General features: G+C 38.6%; 1 protein-coding gene across 1 annotated transcript; it reads left to right on the top strand.

The window, feature by feature from the left end:
• The first annotated feature begins 201 nt into the window (after nt 1-201).
• On the top strand, nt 202-13949 carry si:dkeyp-59c12.1 (Ras-related and estrogen-regulated growth inhibitor-like protein). The gene is made up of 5 exons (XM_068313716.1): nt 202-292; nt 11636-11856; nt 11924-11977; nt 12050-12126; nt 12975-13949. Exons 2-5 carry the CDS (start codon nt 11778-11780, stop codon nt 13398-13400), a joined length of 636 nt encoding a protein of 211 aa, XP_068169817.1. The 5' UTR covers nt 202-292; nt 11636-11777; the 3' UTR covers nt 13401-13949.
• Nucleotides 13950-14986: the final 1037 nt, after the last annotated feature.

Below are 14986 nucleotides of genomic sequence, written 5' to 3'. Positions count from 1 at the left end.
CTGAATATAACAAAAATTATGCCAAAATGTCTGTGTCTGATCATAAAAAAATGAGGGTGTGTGCACCTCTGTTTATATACAGTAGACTTGCAGGGACATGAGTCAGGTTGTAATGGCGGTGGGAGGAGATGGCTCGGACTGGTGCCAAGAATGTATGAATGGGAAAGGCCTGTAGACTATTGTTCTGGCCTCTGAACAGCTGCTATTTATAGTACTTGGGTGGATCGTGGAAAAGAAGCCCAGCCTGTCTGCATGGAGACTCTGGGCACTGGGAGAAGTCTGAGGAGCAACTGTGAGTACAACAAAACAGCTTTAGAGTGTTTTCCTGCTTAACCTTTTGAGAAAAACACACCTACAATCAATAACATCTCACAAAAACAATGGTTTCTTGTTACAAAAGAATGTGAAGCTCTCATTTTTTGTTCAAACAGTCCTTTCTTACATGCCTTCAGTCTGTAATACAGACAGCCACTATGGCAGCACAAAACAGTAAATGCATTTTAAAACTAGACGAAACAAAAAACACAACTCTCCATTAAGACTGCTCAGTTTCCCCACAATGTCATTTTCTGTAAAAGTACTCATCCTATGATAGTTTGGCCTTCAAAATGACTCATTGTTCATGAAAACAGCAGCACAGAATGCCTCAAGGGGCAAATATTTAAAACGCAACAGCAATATGATTAGTTCTCACTGAAGATGGGTCATTGAGCATAGACACGACCAGCTAATGTGAACAGCTGGTATCAAATGACAGAAAAAAACAGCAAGATACTGCATCAGAACATTCCTGAATGGTGTGTATGACAGGAAAGCATCAAGAACACACTTTAAATAGTTGTGCAAGGGAATAGTACTCATGGCTGAACATTCACTTCATTTCTTTCTTTTCACTATTATTGTTTGTCAGTAATGTTTGAAGATTCAACAGAAGATGTATCAAATTTAAATAAGTGAGCACAATTCCAGATACAATTTGGCATTTGTTGCAAGTCTGTTGACTTATTATTGTTTATCTCACAGTAGCAAATTGCCATGAAATCCAGGGAAAAGTCTTGTCATGCACTATTGGCCAAACAATAAAGATTCCTTTAAAACAATTCCTAATGCAGTTGATGATGATTGGCCACTTACTAGTGGGTTTGTTTAGTACATTACAAAAATTCACATTTAACCATCAAAATTAGGTTCCTCCTGGATCTCTTCGAGAAATTTAAATAGATCTGCAGACTTCGGGCAGCTTCAAGGAAGAGGGTTGAGATGCTATCAGTTGTAAATTTCTAAGTGACCAATCGTGTGTGCGGGAAAAATTGGCTCAGTAATATAATTCGTTTTAATTTCACTTCTGATCTACAATTGATACAATATTTTCATCAAATAAAATAAATTTAAATAAACAATTTCAGCAGGCGGAAAATACAGTGTGTCCTCATTACTCGCGGTTAATGCGTTCCAGGAACCAAACGGGCATAACGAATTCTGCGATATTGCGAGGAACTATTTGTCTTATTATTTACGGTAATTTAAACGTTTATGACCCTCCCCATACTGATATTAAACCACCTTCTGTCTGTATTACCTTTTCCCACACTCTTATCGACTGTTTAAAGCACTTTTGTGTGTCACGGAAGTGCACTGCCTTCTGAGACTCACTTGGAAGGCAAGACTCACCAGTGAGTCTACCTACTAAAAATCCCCAATGAGGTGAAGTCACGAGTGTTATGTGAGAATGTGCGAGGGATTACTGTAATTATTTTAGCTGTTCAGCTGCATTTACTCTAATTCATACAGGCCTCTTGTGAGTGACTTCTTTTTGGAATTGCAGTCGATTTCTGTACAACTGAATTAACAGGGAGTGATCAGTCTGTATGTAGAAAGGATATGATTTCACAATAGAACGAGACCTGCAGAGAGGTACCTGCCCAGCTGAATCGAGTAGCATCACACATTTGGCTAAATATCATCTGCAGTAAAAATAATATAAAAATGATTGATATGTGTTTTTCAAATACATCTCTCATCTCATTTGTCGTCTCATTTATCTTTGGTTCCATCTGGATAGCTCTGTTTTCCCCTTAGAAAAACAGCTCCTGGAGGATATGGGTAGCAGACCGCGCAGAGGGACTGAAGTCTGTTTTTATTTTTAACTTAGCAATTGATTGATTATCTCCACCAAGGCAGTTCCTCTTTTTAATTTGACTTGTTTGTCAACAGAATGATGGAAAAAACAACTTGAGCAATTTTGGAAGGGTGTTGCATGGACCCACAGATAAACCATAAAATTTTGGAGTAAATCCAAATCACACTGCTGTGGGTTTGGATTTACTCATACAATTTAAAAAACATTTTTTAAAACTTTCAATGAGTATGTTTTAGTTTCAGACAGGGAGAAGGAAAGTGCGAAAGTGTGTTCACCACAGCAATGCAGTAAATTAGAGGAATGCAAATTTATGATTTTTTTTTATGGCAGCTAGATTCTAAAACGCAAATAAAATTGCCAGCACCTTTGTGCAACTCTTCATGAAGGAGCCATATAGCTGGACTTTGTGTGAATTCATACAAAGCAGTGAGCAGACAGCATGAAGTTACATCTTTATACACCTATTTATACTTGATCTCAATGTATATTTTCTGTAGTCTGATGTAACTTACACTGGTGAGCAGAAACATCTCCAACTCCATAAAACAACAATAAGACTAACATTATAAGCATTAGTTCCCATATCACCACTAAAGCTCAAGAGTCCTCTTTAATTCCATTAAGCCTTATCCACACTCAAACCTGTAGCTCCACTGCTGTATGACCAGCCAGAAAAACTCCCTTGTAAATATACCAGATTTCAGTTCCTGAATATGCCACAATATTCTATGAAGATCATTAAATGACAGAAGACATGAAAAATCTTGCAACCTTAAAGTAAAAGTCCTTGTTCTGGGATCTGTGACAAAAATGAGTCTGGCCTCAGACTTGTTCTCCCACCAAATCTCTATTTTGGAATTTTTGCACAGTCCTAATAAGTAACAAATGATGCTCAATCTTCAGCTACACTGAACCATATTACTTGTATATTTGTATATATAGAAATTTTTCTATACACTGGTAAATTATATGGGGGTGAACTGGCCTTGGTGGAGGTGCTCTTTAGCAGTTCCCTTCTTGTTTGGCATCGCATATTGAAATTACATAATGGGGTGACTGCGTATGCTTTATGAAGATGCTTGTATGTGACATGTGATAAACATTTTCTATAATGGTAATAAAATTTAATGTACAGGTAACAAGGTTCTTCAAGATTAATGCATCCGGTCAGTAGGTCATGGTAGATTTTTTTGTGTTGAATAACATCTCAACTGTTCCCATTGGGTTAAATATCTGGAACTCCCTACCAGCTATTCAGAACTCAAGAAGGTTCTTGAAATGTATTTTCAAAATCGCCTTGACTTTATTCAAAAGAGAAATGTTCCTGGTATCCATGTTTTTTGATCTTTTGAAAGCAATACATAATGACTTCGCATTTAGCTTTGCTTAGCTCCGAGTGGAAAGTCGGAGACAACTAGCCTTGCTGTTTCCAAGGCATAAACATGCAGCTAACAGCATTTCAATAGTTCTCTGATTAATAAGAGGTCTCATAGCTTAATTTGTACAAAAACAAAATGTCATAGGAGGTGTGTTGTGCTGTACCATAACAGGTGCAGAGACTTCCTGGAGTCTTGTATTCCCTCTGAGGTTATGGTCAACTTTCCATTTCTGTTTTCATAAAGCTTACATTATACTGTATGTAGATGTTTTTCTGATGTCTTTCTGGAGAGATTTTATTCTTGTTTCTAGTCTTAAGGTTGAACTAATTGTCCCCTGGCTGCAGCTAAAACACAGGATGTGATCATGGTGGTGATCATCTACTTCTTGACAGCATAAAGGGTGAATTTTCCAAATTGTCAGCGTATGCATATATAATATATTTACTTAAAATCAGTTGAATTGGGATTGTTCATTCCATTTCCATTCTTACCTCATATTAGACACTCTATTTCTAACTCAAGTAGCCTATGTGTTCTACTACATGATCAGGCAATGACAGTTTCCTCCTTTATCCGCTTCAATGGAAAATAGCTAAAATTTCACCAAACACTTTTTTGATTGTGTTCTGTCTAAATATAGTGGGCTGCTGTCTGTTCTACATTTTAAACCATTTCATGCTGCCACTGTGCCATCTATTTTTACACTGTTATCAAAGGAGGGGGCAGCGAGTGGTTTTTAAATAGAGTAAAATTGTCTGAGCTACTTGGGGAGAGTGTTTTAAACATGGTGCATATAAATAAACCTGGTTTAGTTTTCTCCCCAGGGTAAGCAAAGGGGCTTATTTACAGATTCAATGTCGCCTCATAAAGCTGCACAGTCTACTATTCATTCAGCTGTAATCCAACCAAACAGTCTGCAGCTGATTCTAAATAAAACAAGAACATATTTGTTGATATCCCCGTGAGGACATTTTAAACACCAACCAGTCTGCTTCATGGGAATGAGAAAGACGGTTTGCATTGTGACATGAACGTTGCAGTGTGTACGTGTTGGGTGATAGAAACAGAAAGTATCAGAAGTGAGCAGCTGGGACAACAGTGAAAAATTCTGAGTCACGAATGTTTGCTGGAAAGTCCAGTTTTGATAAATCAACCGTCATTTACCGTTGGTTAAACACTCCCAAATTGAGTGCATGGGTGTGATGTCATCTACCTGCCCAAACGGACCATCTGCACTGAGACTTGAATCTCTGAGGTTTCAAAACAAACGTACGTCTGGATCAAAAAATGCCACAGTTCAAGCCAGTCTATTGTCATGTTAGCTCAGGTGACCCGATAGGTCAAGGTTTTGCTTTGTCTTAGTTTTTAATTTATTCTGGAAAAGACGCTTAGAGTTTAGTTGTTACAAAATACCAGTTCCGACCAGTAGAGAACATTTGCAACGCTCTTTGAGGGACAGAATCATTCTAAATAATTTAGATAAATACTTATAATAATATTTTTGACATTTCTGAAATACCAGTAATATCAGCTGTAATAGCACATCACTGAACAGCTAGCAGCCGACAGTCTCTAACATCTAACCTGCATTGAATGTTTTCACAATGCCAGAAATATATTCCTGGTAGGGAAATAATGAAAATGGATTAAGGTACGTCTATAAAAACCAGATTTATGTTCAGATTTTTTTTTTTTAGAATGTTGGACCCAAAAAATGCAGAACTCAGAAACAGAAAAAGGAGAAACAAGATTCAATCAAATACTACAAAATCCAAATGTATGAATGTAGTGGTGCGTTCGACCGATGGGGACTGAGTAGGTGATTTGGAAAAACACTTTGAGAGGATCAGGTGTAGTCGATGATAATCAAGATAGGAGTAAGGTAGGAAGAGATGGAGAATGGGCCATTCAGCTGCAACCTGAGGTCACACAAACAAACATTGACAAGTACATGACAAGGACAGACACAGACAAGGACACAGGACAAGGACAGACACAGACAACACAGGAAGAAAGATGGGGGGAAATGGGACAACGGGAAACATGAAATACACCATATGCTTAAGAAGCTCATAGTGAACATAGATCATTTAGCAGTTAAACAGTCACTATTTCCATCAGGAGCTGCTGAAGACACCTGGAAATAGAAAATGAGAATATCATGTGCTGTAAAACAATTAATAACATATTTTATACTATATTGGAATCATGTATGAAGGTCTCTCCTCTGCACCCATGTAACCAAAAGTTAAGGTCTGTAGATTTAAATTTGGATTAGGTGATGCGAGCTTTAGTGCAAGAAGAACATTTTCTGTCCTGTGACTTGTTTTTAAATGCGAGTTACCAAAATCCCACAATCCCTTAAATTAAAGGCTTCTTGCTATGGTTCAACTATAACTGGTAACTATGGAGGAAAAGATTTGTATTTGAATGGGAAGCAAAGCTAAACTTTGTTTAAGATGGGGTTTTCAGAATCGACGGACATGGCAGCCAGTTTTAGGGGAAACAGTAACCATGCAATGCATCTGCAGATTTAGTCTTAAAGTGCAAAACAGTTCATAGAAAGAATGAAGCAGTGTTGTAGGTTTCATCTTCTCACTCAGCAGATTTAATAACTTCTTTTGAAGAGAGATATTTTAGTCACTGACATTGTGATTGCCAATCGTGGGCATGTGGTGAGCTGATAATTCATGTTCAAAAGCTGACTAATTGGGCACCACATCCAAAAGGCCCTCTGTCACTGGAGGCTGTCCACAGTTAAGATGATTTCACGCAACTGAAGAGAAAATTTACTTGCAGAGTTTTTTCCTTATTTTCTATGCAGATCAGTCTTTCAGCCTACCATTAAAAGCATTTCTATGTGATATTGTAACTGCCACACTTATTCTAAGAGTATTTTCAAAACATGCATTTTATCTAGTTGTTTAGGACAAAAATAGACTTGATTGAAAATATTTCTCTGTCCCTGTCTCTGTCTCTGTCTTTCTTTCCAGTCATCAAATTTCATCGACTGCAGCAGCATTGTTACCGTCGTTTGTCTAGAAAACATTTACATAAAATAAATCTATGCAAATAAGCAGGAAGCTTCCCACTGCCACTCATTAACCTTCTTGCCTGTGCAGTTTGCTTCATCACAGAAGGAACCCTCTGATCCGGAGAGAATTTGCAGAGTACTGTAGTTTGGAAATGATAGCCTGTTAAATAGTAGTATTGATTCGGTTGTGACGCCTTGAACTGGCTTTGTGTCAGGTTGCTTAATGTCCCATCAGCTCTCTACTGACTCAAACTTTTGAGGGTTTAGTTCAGATTTTTTGTCACAGACTGTGTGGAAAAACCTACAAATGTAGGAGTGCCAAGCAATACAGTTGTAAAGAAGCCTGTCTAAAACTTTATAATTTTCAGTATACATTAATATTATTTTCACCTGCCATTAAAAGGTGTATAACAATCACTGCTCCTTAAAATATGCAGACCCCTTTGACTAAACACTTTTAACATGGAGACCATTGGTGTGGCTGCTTCACTGTTACCTTAGTTGGTTAAATTATGTCATTGTCCATCTATGGCATTTCTGCATAAACGTGTCAAACACCAAAGTCATGCAATAACAACTACATAACATTGCTTTATATTTTGCTGTTGTACTGAGAATTGTCGGTCAAAATCCTTTTTAGGTTTTAAAAAAAAATAAAGTAGTTCCTGCTCTGGTGTGCAAACCAAGAGGAAACATGGGAGGGATGGAGAGGACATTATGTGAAATTCAAAAAGAGCCTCCAGGGACCATTACGAACCACTTACCATATTTATACCATGAAATATTCAAGCAGCACTTTTCCCAGTAAGCACACAACCATTATTGAAGTCAGATTCAACCAAACTAAACATAAAATGTGAACATATGGTAGTCTAACAAACTCCTCCGCAATGGGACAGCAACAAGGAAAAGATGTCTCCTAGTTGTGAGAAGTAGAATGACCTGTGTATGGGCCATTAAAGCACTACGGTAGTTTGTTTGCCGGGATGAAAACTCAGATTTATATTTTGCTGTCAGATGCAATTTAAAAAATAGAATTCAGCTGAATCTGTTTCATTTTTTTTTATTCTGACTAATATTTTCCACTTTCTGACCTATAGAGGTCTGTGTCCTTCACTATCCCCACCCATGATGGGGATCTTTATATAAAAAGTGGTGCACCCTTGTCTTTTTCCCTCATCCTGTAATTTTGGCGGCATGAGTCTGAAAGCTTCCTTCCTATCTGGGATATAACTTGCTAATGGCCTGTTCATCCTCTCCTCCAATCTTGCATCACAGCTGTCTGATGAAAGCCTCAGTTTATAAGTGGCTGTTGATGGATGCCTTCAGTTTTATTAGCTGCAAGCAGCTGATTAGTCTAAAAGTAATCATCTATTTGCTTTGGGCTCCTGATTTCTGTGCTGTATTCTTTAGTGATACAATTTAAAATCTATTGGTTTTACAGAATGTGGAATAATAATTCACTTTCAGTCAAAACAGTCCCAGATAGTGTACCTTTTTAAATCTGTCCTGTCTGTCTTATCTTGTCTTGTCCTTCCTTCCTTCCTTCCTTCCTTCCTTCCTTCCTTCCTTCCTTCCTTCCTTCCTTCCTTCCTTCCTTCCTTCCTTCCTTCCTTCCTCCCTCCCTCCCTCCCTCCCTCCCTCCCTCCCTCCCTCCCTCCCTCCCTCCCTCCCTCCCTCCCTCCCTTCCTTCCTTCCTTCCTTCCTTCCTTCCTTCCTTCCTTCCTTCCTTCCTTCCTCCTTCCCTCCCTCCCTCAGGAGTTTGTTAGAGATTAAAACACAGAACAGTGACTTTTCCTTTCTTCAAGTCACTAGAAGCACCACTCCAAGTGAAATCAATTTCTCTGTAATGTGTGTCATGTATACAGTATAAAATGTGTGTACCTTTGATGTATATAAATATATAACTGTTATCTGATACCTTTGACAGCTCTATATTGTAATCTGCATCAGCTGAGCGCAGAACTCCACGAGCACATGACACTCATTACCTTTTGCCTGCATGTGCTCTCTGAACTGGGAAAATCATCTCCTGCCTGTAAAAACATGTCTGCGAAGACAAGAAATACTGACTGGCAGCTTAAGAGAGTAAATACATCAAAATCCAGCTAAGCCAGTAGAAATAAGGAACCCTAAATGTTAGAGTCCACTGCTTTCAGCTGATTGTCTTCTCACACCAGAGAGAAATATTCTCAGAGGTACTGAGCCATCATATAATCTAAGGCTCTGCACACTTTTAATATCTGGAATTAGACTTTCCTTTATATGCTTCCAATCAACTAGTTGATAAATTCAAGCTAACAGAACTAAAATGATCTGAGCATAATGTAATGTAGTGTACATTTAATGTTTTTGCAACCTCCTCACGTAAGTCCACATTTATTCTTCCCTATTGAAAGAACATTTCAGACAGAAATGTAACTCAGGAGTACATTTGAATTAAAGCCAGCCATCTGCATTTTTTGGAAATAAAGAGGATAGTTTCCCATTTATTTCCTTATTGCAGCCCTGAAAAGGGGAAAAGGGAATTAATACACACAAAGAGTCGGTGTGAGTTAAGTCCCTAAGAAGATTTATTTGCATATACACATCCAGCCGAAGTGGCTTCCTGTGAAACAGGTTTTGATGAAAGGACATTGTTAAAAGTGCATAACTTCTGTACATTTGAATGTTGCATTTACTGTTCTAATTTATTATGAAAATATGATTCACCGTGTAGCCATAAATATGTTAACCTGAATAATTTTTTAAGTTCTGTGAGGTATTAAAACACAGAATGAATTATGGAACTTGGAAGATAACAATACTTTGCTTCATTAAATTTATGAAATTCCACTTTTATTCTTTATTGCTGCATCAATTGCTGTACATTCACACTGGACCTGTGGTTTCATTAGGAAAGTCCAGATAGCTAACCTGTATTTACAAACGTCTGATTGTAACACAGATGTGTCAGAGTCCACCTCAGCACTGAGACACATTTGAATTGTTAATCTGCTGCTGATATCCGATGAAAGTCACACAGGCGTGTTGTAATGCTAAAGCTCCTTGATGCTGACAGCTTTGTTAATGTGACAACTGGTTAGTTCACATTGTTAAAAAGCATTATTGTCTTGATGATTAACATTTATTAGCGTGAACCAGGACTCACTTCTACATACTTCACAGTATTTTACATATCATGAACATTAATTGTGATTCATTTACTTGTAATAGGACCTATCGTACATGCACAGACATTATGAACATACCTGCATACATTATGGCCTAATGTATCTTTCAGGTGCAATGGCTCAGTTCTCATAATGACATATACAGACATTTGAAAGCACTTTTTCTTTATTATTGACTCTCTTAATATTTCCCATTCTACTTTCACAGTTAACACACCAATAAATTAAGGCAATTATTAACTACAACCGATGCAGTCACAGACTGAAACATCCCACAACACCCCTGAATTCAAAATTTTACCCTGACCTACTTGCATAGGTCAAAGATCAAAGCTAGTGCTATGACCGACTGTCATAGATCAAAGCATTAGCTTTGATCTACAGTCTTACTCACACTGACCTTATCCCTTGTCTTTCTATTTTATCCAGTTCCTGAGTATACAAAAGTTGAAATTTGACCTTGATCTACTTTTCTCAAGGTCAAGGTCATCATCTCATTTTCATCCCCTTTGCTGCCCGAGTAATGTGCTTTTTGTTTTGTCTTTCTATCTGCAACGGTTGTGAAGATGTTTGGTGGACTAACGGACGGACGGACGAACACACGACCACTGACAATCGCAATACATCACTGTTTTGAAGTGGGATGTAATTATCTTGTCACAGACACTTCACTCAGTGTCCAGTGTTTGTAGTATAGTGCCCCAAACCCTGTTGGGATAAAAATCAAGGTTTCCACATATGAACAAACTGTATGACATACATAAACCTTAAATGTACTGTATATTGACTAATTGAATAACCATCTTCCTGTGGCTTCGAGCCTCTGTATAATTCTGTTTACATGAGATAAGAGAGGGGAATGATAACAGATGATAAGAAAGTTATCTCTGGCATGTTTTACTGGAGCTCGTATGAATAGGAACTGCCACTGAGGAGCTCATACTCTTCTCTCTACTCATCTCACTACAAGGCCATAAATGTGAGAAAGAGAAGGAATTCAGAGTGATGAATTAAGATTATACTTGAATTAATTTCGAGTTGTTTACATACAAAGAAGAATGTTAAAATTGAATTACAGTCTAAATCCACCATCAGCCAATTATCTTTGGCCCTGTTTCTGTTTCCCTTCAGCCAGCCTCTGGTCCGCCTGTCTCCTCTACTTTGAAAGAAGCGATCCTGAATGTCATCTGGTGTGGTTAAGGCATTTTCTGTAGTTTTACTCCCCCTAGTGGTTTGTATAAATCTTACAGCAACATTCATAAAAACAGTAGAAGCCTAAAATACTGTGGCGTTGTTAAATGTTAATGCAACTATAGAACAGTAAGTAGTGTAACTCTCATTAATATGACTGAACAATATTTATTTGACCTCAATGCGAAAGACAGACAGACTCTTGGAAAGTACTTGAAAGTAACGTGTGTACAGTATGTGCAAGTAAGGTCTCACATTTTTATATTTTTTATTTTGTATAATATACTGATCCCCAAAGGGAAATCAAGACAGCAAAACAAACCAACGCATGCATATATATTTTGAATTTTAGTATAATTTTATTAACCGTATTAATCCCCGAAGGGAAGTTCGAAGTCCATACTTGCATGGGTCATTCATCAGCGGGAATCAAACCGCTGATGAAGTACCTGCTCTACCGCTGAGCCACTGCCGCCCCAAAAGTACTGTACATTTGTACTACAAGTAATACAAGTAATAAAACTGTACTTTTAAAATGTGAATTTTACTTTCCAGTGTTTTACTATGATGTCTTTGAACTATTCCTGCATTGATGTGTATACAATTTTTATTTCTTGTAGGTGCTTCAGACTGTAAATATACTCATTTTATGATAAAGGTGAACAAATAAAACCAATAATAACAGGTTGAGTCGTATCCTCTCTTCCTCCCTCTGCAGCGGTCGGGCGCACAGACGCACCAGGCGACGCGCCATCGAGCGTCTTCGGCGTGGGGTCGTGTGATCTCCCCACCCTCCGGCAGGTCCTGCGATAAGTGCGGGGAGCCGCCACCTGCAGCATTACAACAGCTGCCTCATCATCATGGAGAAGAACGCAGCTGTCTCGCTGAGGATGGACGCCAACGTCGTTGTCATGGGAAGAGAGAATGTCGGGAAATCAGGTAGGAAAGAGAAACACAAGCGATCACGCTCACGTTTCTGCTGTTTAAAGCCTGTTCATCGTTTCAGCCCTGACGGTGCGCCTCCTGACGCGGAGATTCATCGGAGAATATGGAGACATTCGTAAGTGTCCGGAGACACTCGTAACGCTGGCTTTGAGCCTCACTAACTTTCACCAACTCGTCTGTTTTGCAGAATCGATCTATAGTCATAGTTTCGTGGTCGACGGGAGGGAAATCGCTCTCAGTATTTGGGATTCCTCTTATTCTGAGGTAAACGCACGGCTGACATATGTTTTATTCTGCTGTCAGAGAAAATACAGAAATAGAAATACATATGAAAAATACTCCATTGCGAGTAAGAAGTTCTTATTCTCATGCAAGATTAAGTAGATTTCATTGATTATGATTAATATTGATACTATTACTTAGCTGATACTGTTTAATAATTTCTAATATGCATGTGGCATAGGAAAGATAAACACTGAGTTTTTGTCTTTTTTGAAATATTTATTAGACAAAATAAAGGAATTTTCACTAGTGGTCTCAGATATCTCTTATGAAATAATCAAGGGAATGTAAACCTTTCTGGAAAGGACCTGATGCTTTTAAAACAATAATTGTCTTACGAACAGCAATAATAATATAAATATAAGCCCATTCTATCAAACCGGAGTTGCTTGAATCAAAATAATTATCTTAGATCAGACAGATCTACCATGGGCAATAAGAACTGAGATGACAACCCTAGAAATAAAATAAATGAAGTGAGTCAAATAAATGTTGGAGGATGACATGTTTTATAGTGAATTTCCCTGAAGTTCACTTAAGGCTCATCCAACAGTCTGACTGTAGTGGATAGACACATGAATGAATCTGTTTTGGGAAGTTGAGCTTCAGTAATATTTTTTAAACTTCAAAAATCAAAAATGAACAGATCAGGTAGGGAGAGCTGTTACATTTAGTGTAGTAGATATACAACATTCCTGTCTGTGTAGAGTAGACACACAAAATAACAAAAAATTAACCTATAGTAGGCATTGCTATACTTGAGTCAGTGTGTGATTTTGTTTCAGTACTTTTCATCTCTGGATACAGCTTATTAAATGTCTGACTTCCAGGATCGATCTATGGAGACGTCGCTCTTTGAGAAGAGAGTGCAGTGGGCAGACGGATATGTTCTTGTCTACAGCATCTGCGACAGGGCCAGTTTCAACACCGTCTGCAGACTCATTCAGATGATCAAGCTTGCTAAAGGTTACCTGAGCACAGACAAGGCTCCCATAGTGATCGTGGGCAACAAGAGGGACCTTCACCACAGGCGGATGGTGCTGAGTGAGGAAGGCTGGCTTCTGGCTCTCAAAACCGACTGCCATTTCTACGAGGTGTCTGCTGCAGAGAACTACCACAGTTCGCTCATGGTGTTTCATGGAGTGGTAGACAGGATGAAAAATGCCAAGTCAACCATAAAGAGGCCTTTGAGATTCAAGGGCATAGTAAAGAGCATGTCTGCAGTGTTCGCCAGGAGACGGACAGACTCCTTATAGTAAAACCGTGACAGGAGGAGGGACACATTCAGCGTCATTGACTGAAGAGAGATCACAGTGTGTGGGGTGTCAGATGTGGAAAAGGTGACGGTGAAGTCTCCTGAGGAAGACACTAAAGAGATGTTTCACTGAAATGTATGGCTTCAGCTTCAGGAAACAAGAACATAAAACAATATCAAAAACGTTACAGATGTCTCCTGCACTTTTTTTCCCCAGCTACATACAGTAAACCTTAACATGCAAAATACTCTGGTGTGCAATGAGCGACATACACCAGCTTCAGGTTGGGAGGATTCTGTTCGAAGAATAAATGTGCCTTTATGTACATGAAGCAGTAATACTTTGTACTGCTTGAAAAAAGTGTGAAGAAAGTCTTTGAAAGTAAAATCTATTTGTGTTTTGTTAACCATGGATTGTCTTTCTGGATTTTTTAGAACCATATTTAATGAAATTCAAATGAAATGCTTGTTTATTTCATGTTTTTTGTCCTCCAACTAACTGCACAGTAGATGAATGTTCATTTTTCATATGCATTGATTTTACATTTTTATGGCCTTTACTTTTCTGCAATGTTGTAATAAATTCATCCTCCATGAGGAGATACTCATATGTATTGTTGATTAAGTGTCAGATTCTGATCAGACTTGCTCTGGCAGATCTCATGCTGACACTATGGACACCATAGTAATAGGCACCATAGTATTTGAAGAAGCAGACCAGGAGTAGCCTCCAGATATGTGCAAGTATAGTTTTTCTCTAAATATCTGCTGGGGTTAAATGGTTGTCGCCCTGGCTCCAGTCAGCCTGACAGCTAAAGATCAGAGACCATGATGAAAAAAATTCACTGAATTTATCCCTTCAAAGTGCTCTAATGGCTTGTACTCATGTCATATAGTCCATTAGGAGTGAGGAAGTGCTAACTGATTGCTTAATTATCAGACATCGGATAGAAAGCACATCTTGCATATGCTAATGCATCACGAACATACAAAGTAAACGTTCATATTTCACTTCCAGACTAAATCTTATTTTCCAATAAGGGCCAGTGAATTCTACTTGAGTCAGTAAGAAACTATCTCCCATGTTAGGTTTATCTAATTCACTGCTGTCCTGCTCCAGTAAACTTGGCCTGACCCCAAGATTAGCTCCTCATTAGGACCGCTGTCCATCTCTGTGGCTATGAAAGCAGCAGCACGGGAGGGCAAATGGCAGGTAAGCTGCTGCCTGCCCCCCCCCCCCCCTCTTCTCTATTCTTGTCTACGAGGAATCTAACAGGAACAAGGCACAGGTTAACAAAGAAGTCTGAGACAAAGGCAACCCAGCCTCTGGGTGACCCCATCACAGTCTCTGACCCCTATGGGTCACTTCACACCAGGACCCCTGAAAACCAACAGTCTGAAAAAGATGTTCCATCACTTTGTGACACTTATTACAAAAAAATAGAAAAGAAGTTATGACGTTTTACGACAGTTTACTGTATTGTGTTGGTAAGAAGATACAAAAAGGGCTCATCTGAAGCCCCAAACAGCTTCAAACATCTTTTATTGGTATGATAAAGTGCTGGCCCGCTGTCATGAAAATACATC

Source organism: Antennarius striatus, chromosome 4 (genome assembly GCF_040054535.1).
Source record: "Antennarius striatus isolate MH-2024 chromosome 4, ASM4005453v1, whole genome shotgun sequence".
In the NCBI taxonomy this organism is placed as follows: Eukaryota; Metazoa; Chordata; class Actinopteri; order Lophiiformes; family Antennariidae; genus Antennarius; species Antennarius striatus.
The sequence above is the reverse complement of the archived record's forward strand: the minus strand, read 5'-3'. Positions and strand labels throughout refer to the sequence as shown.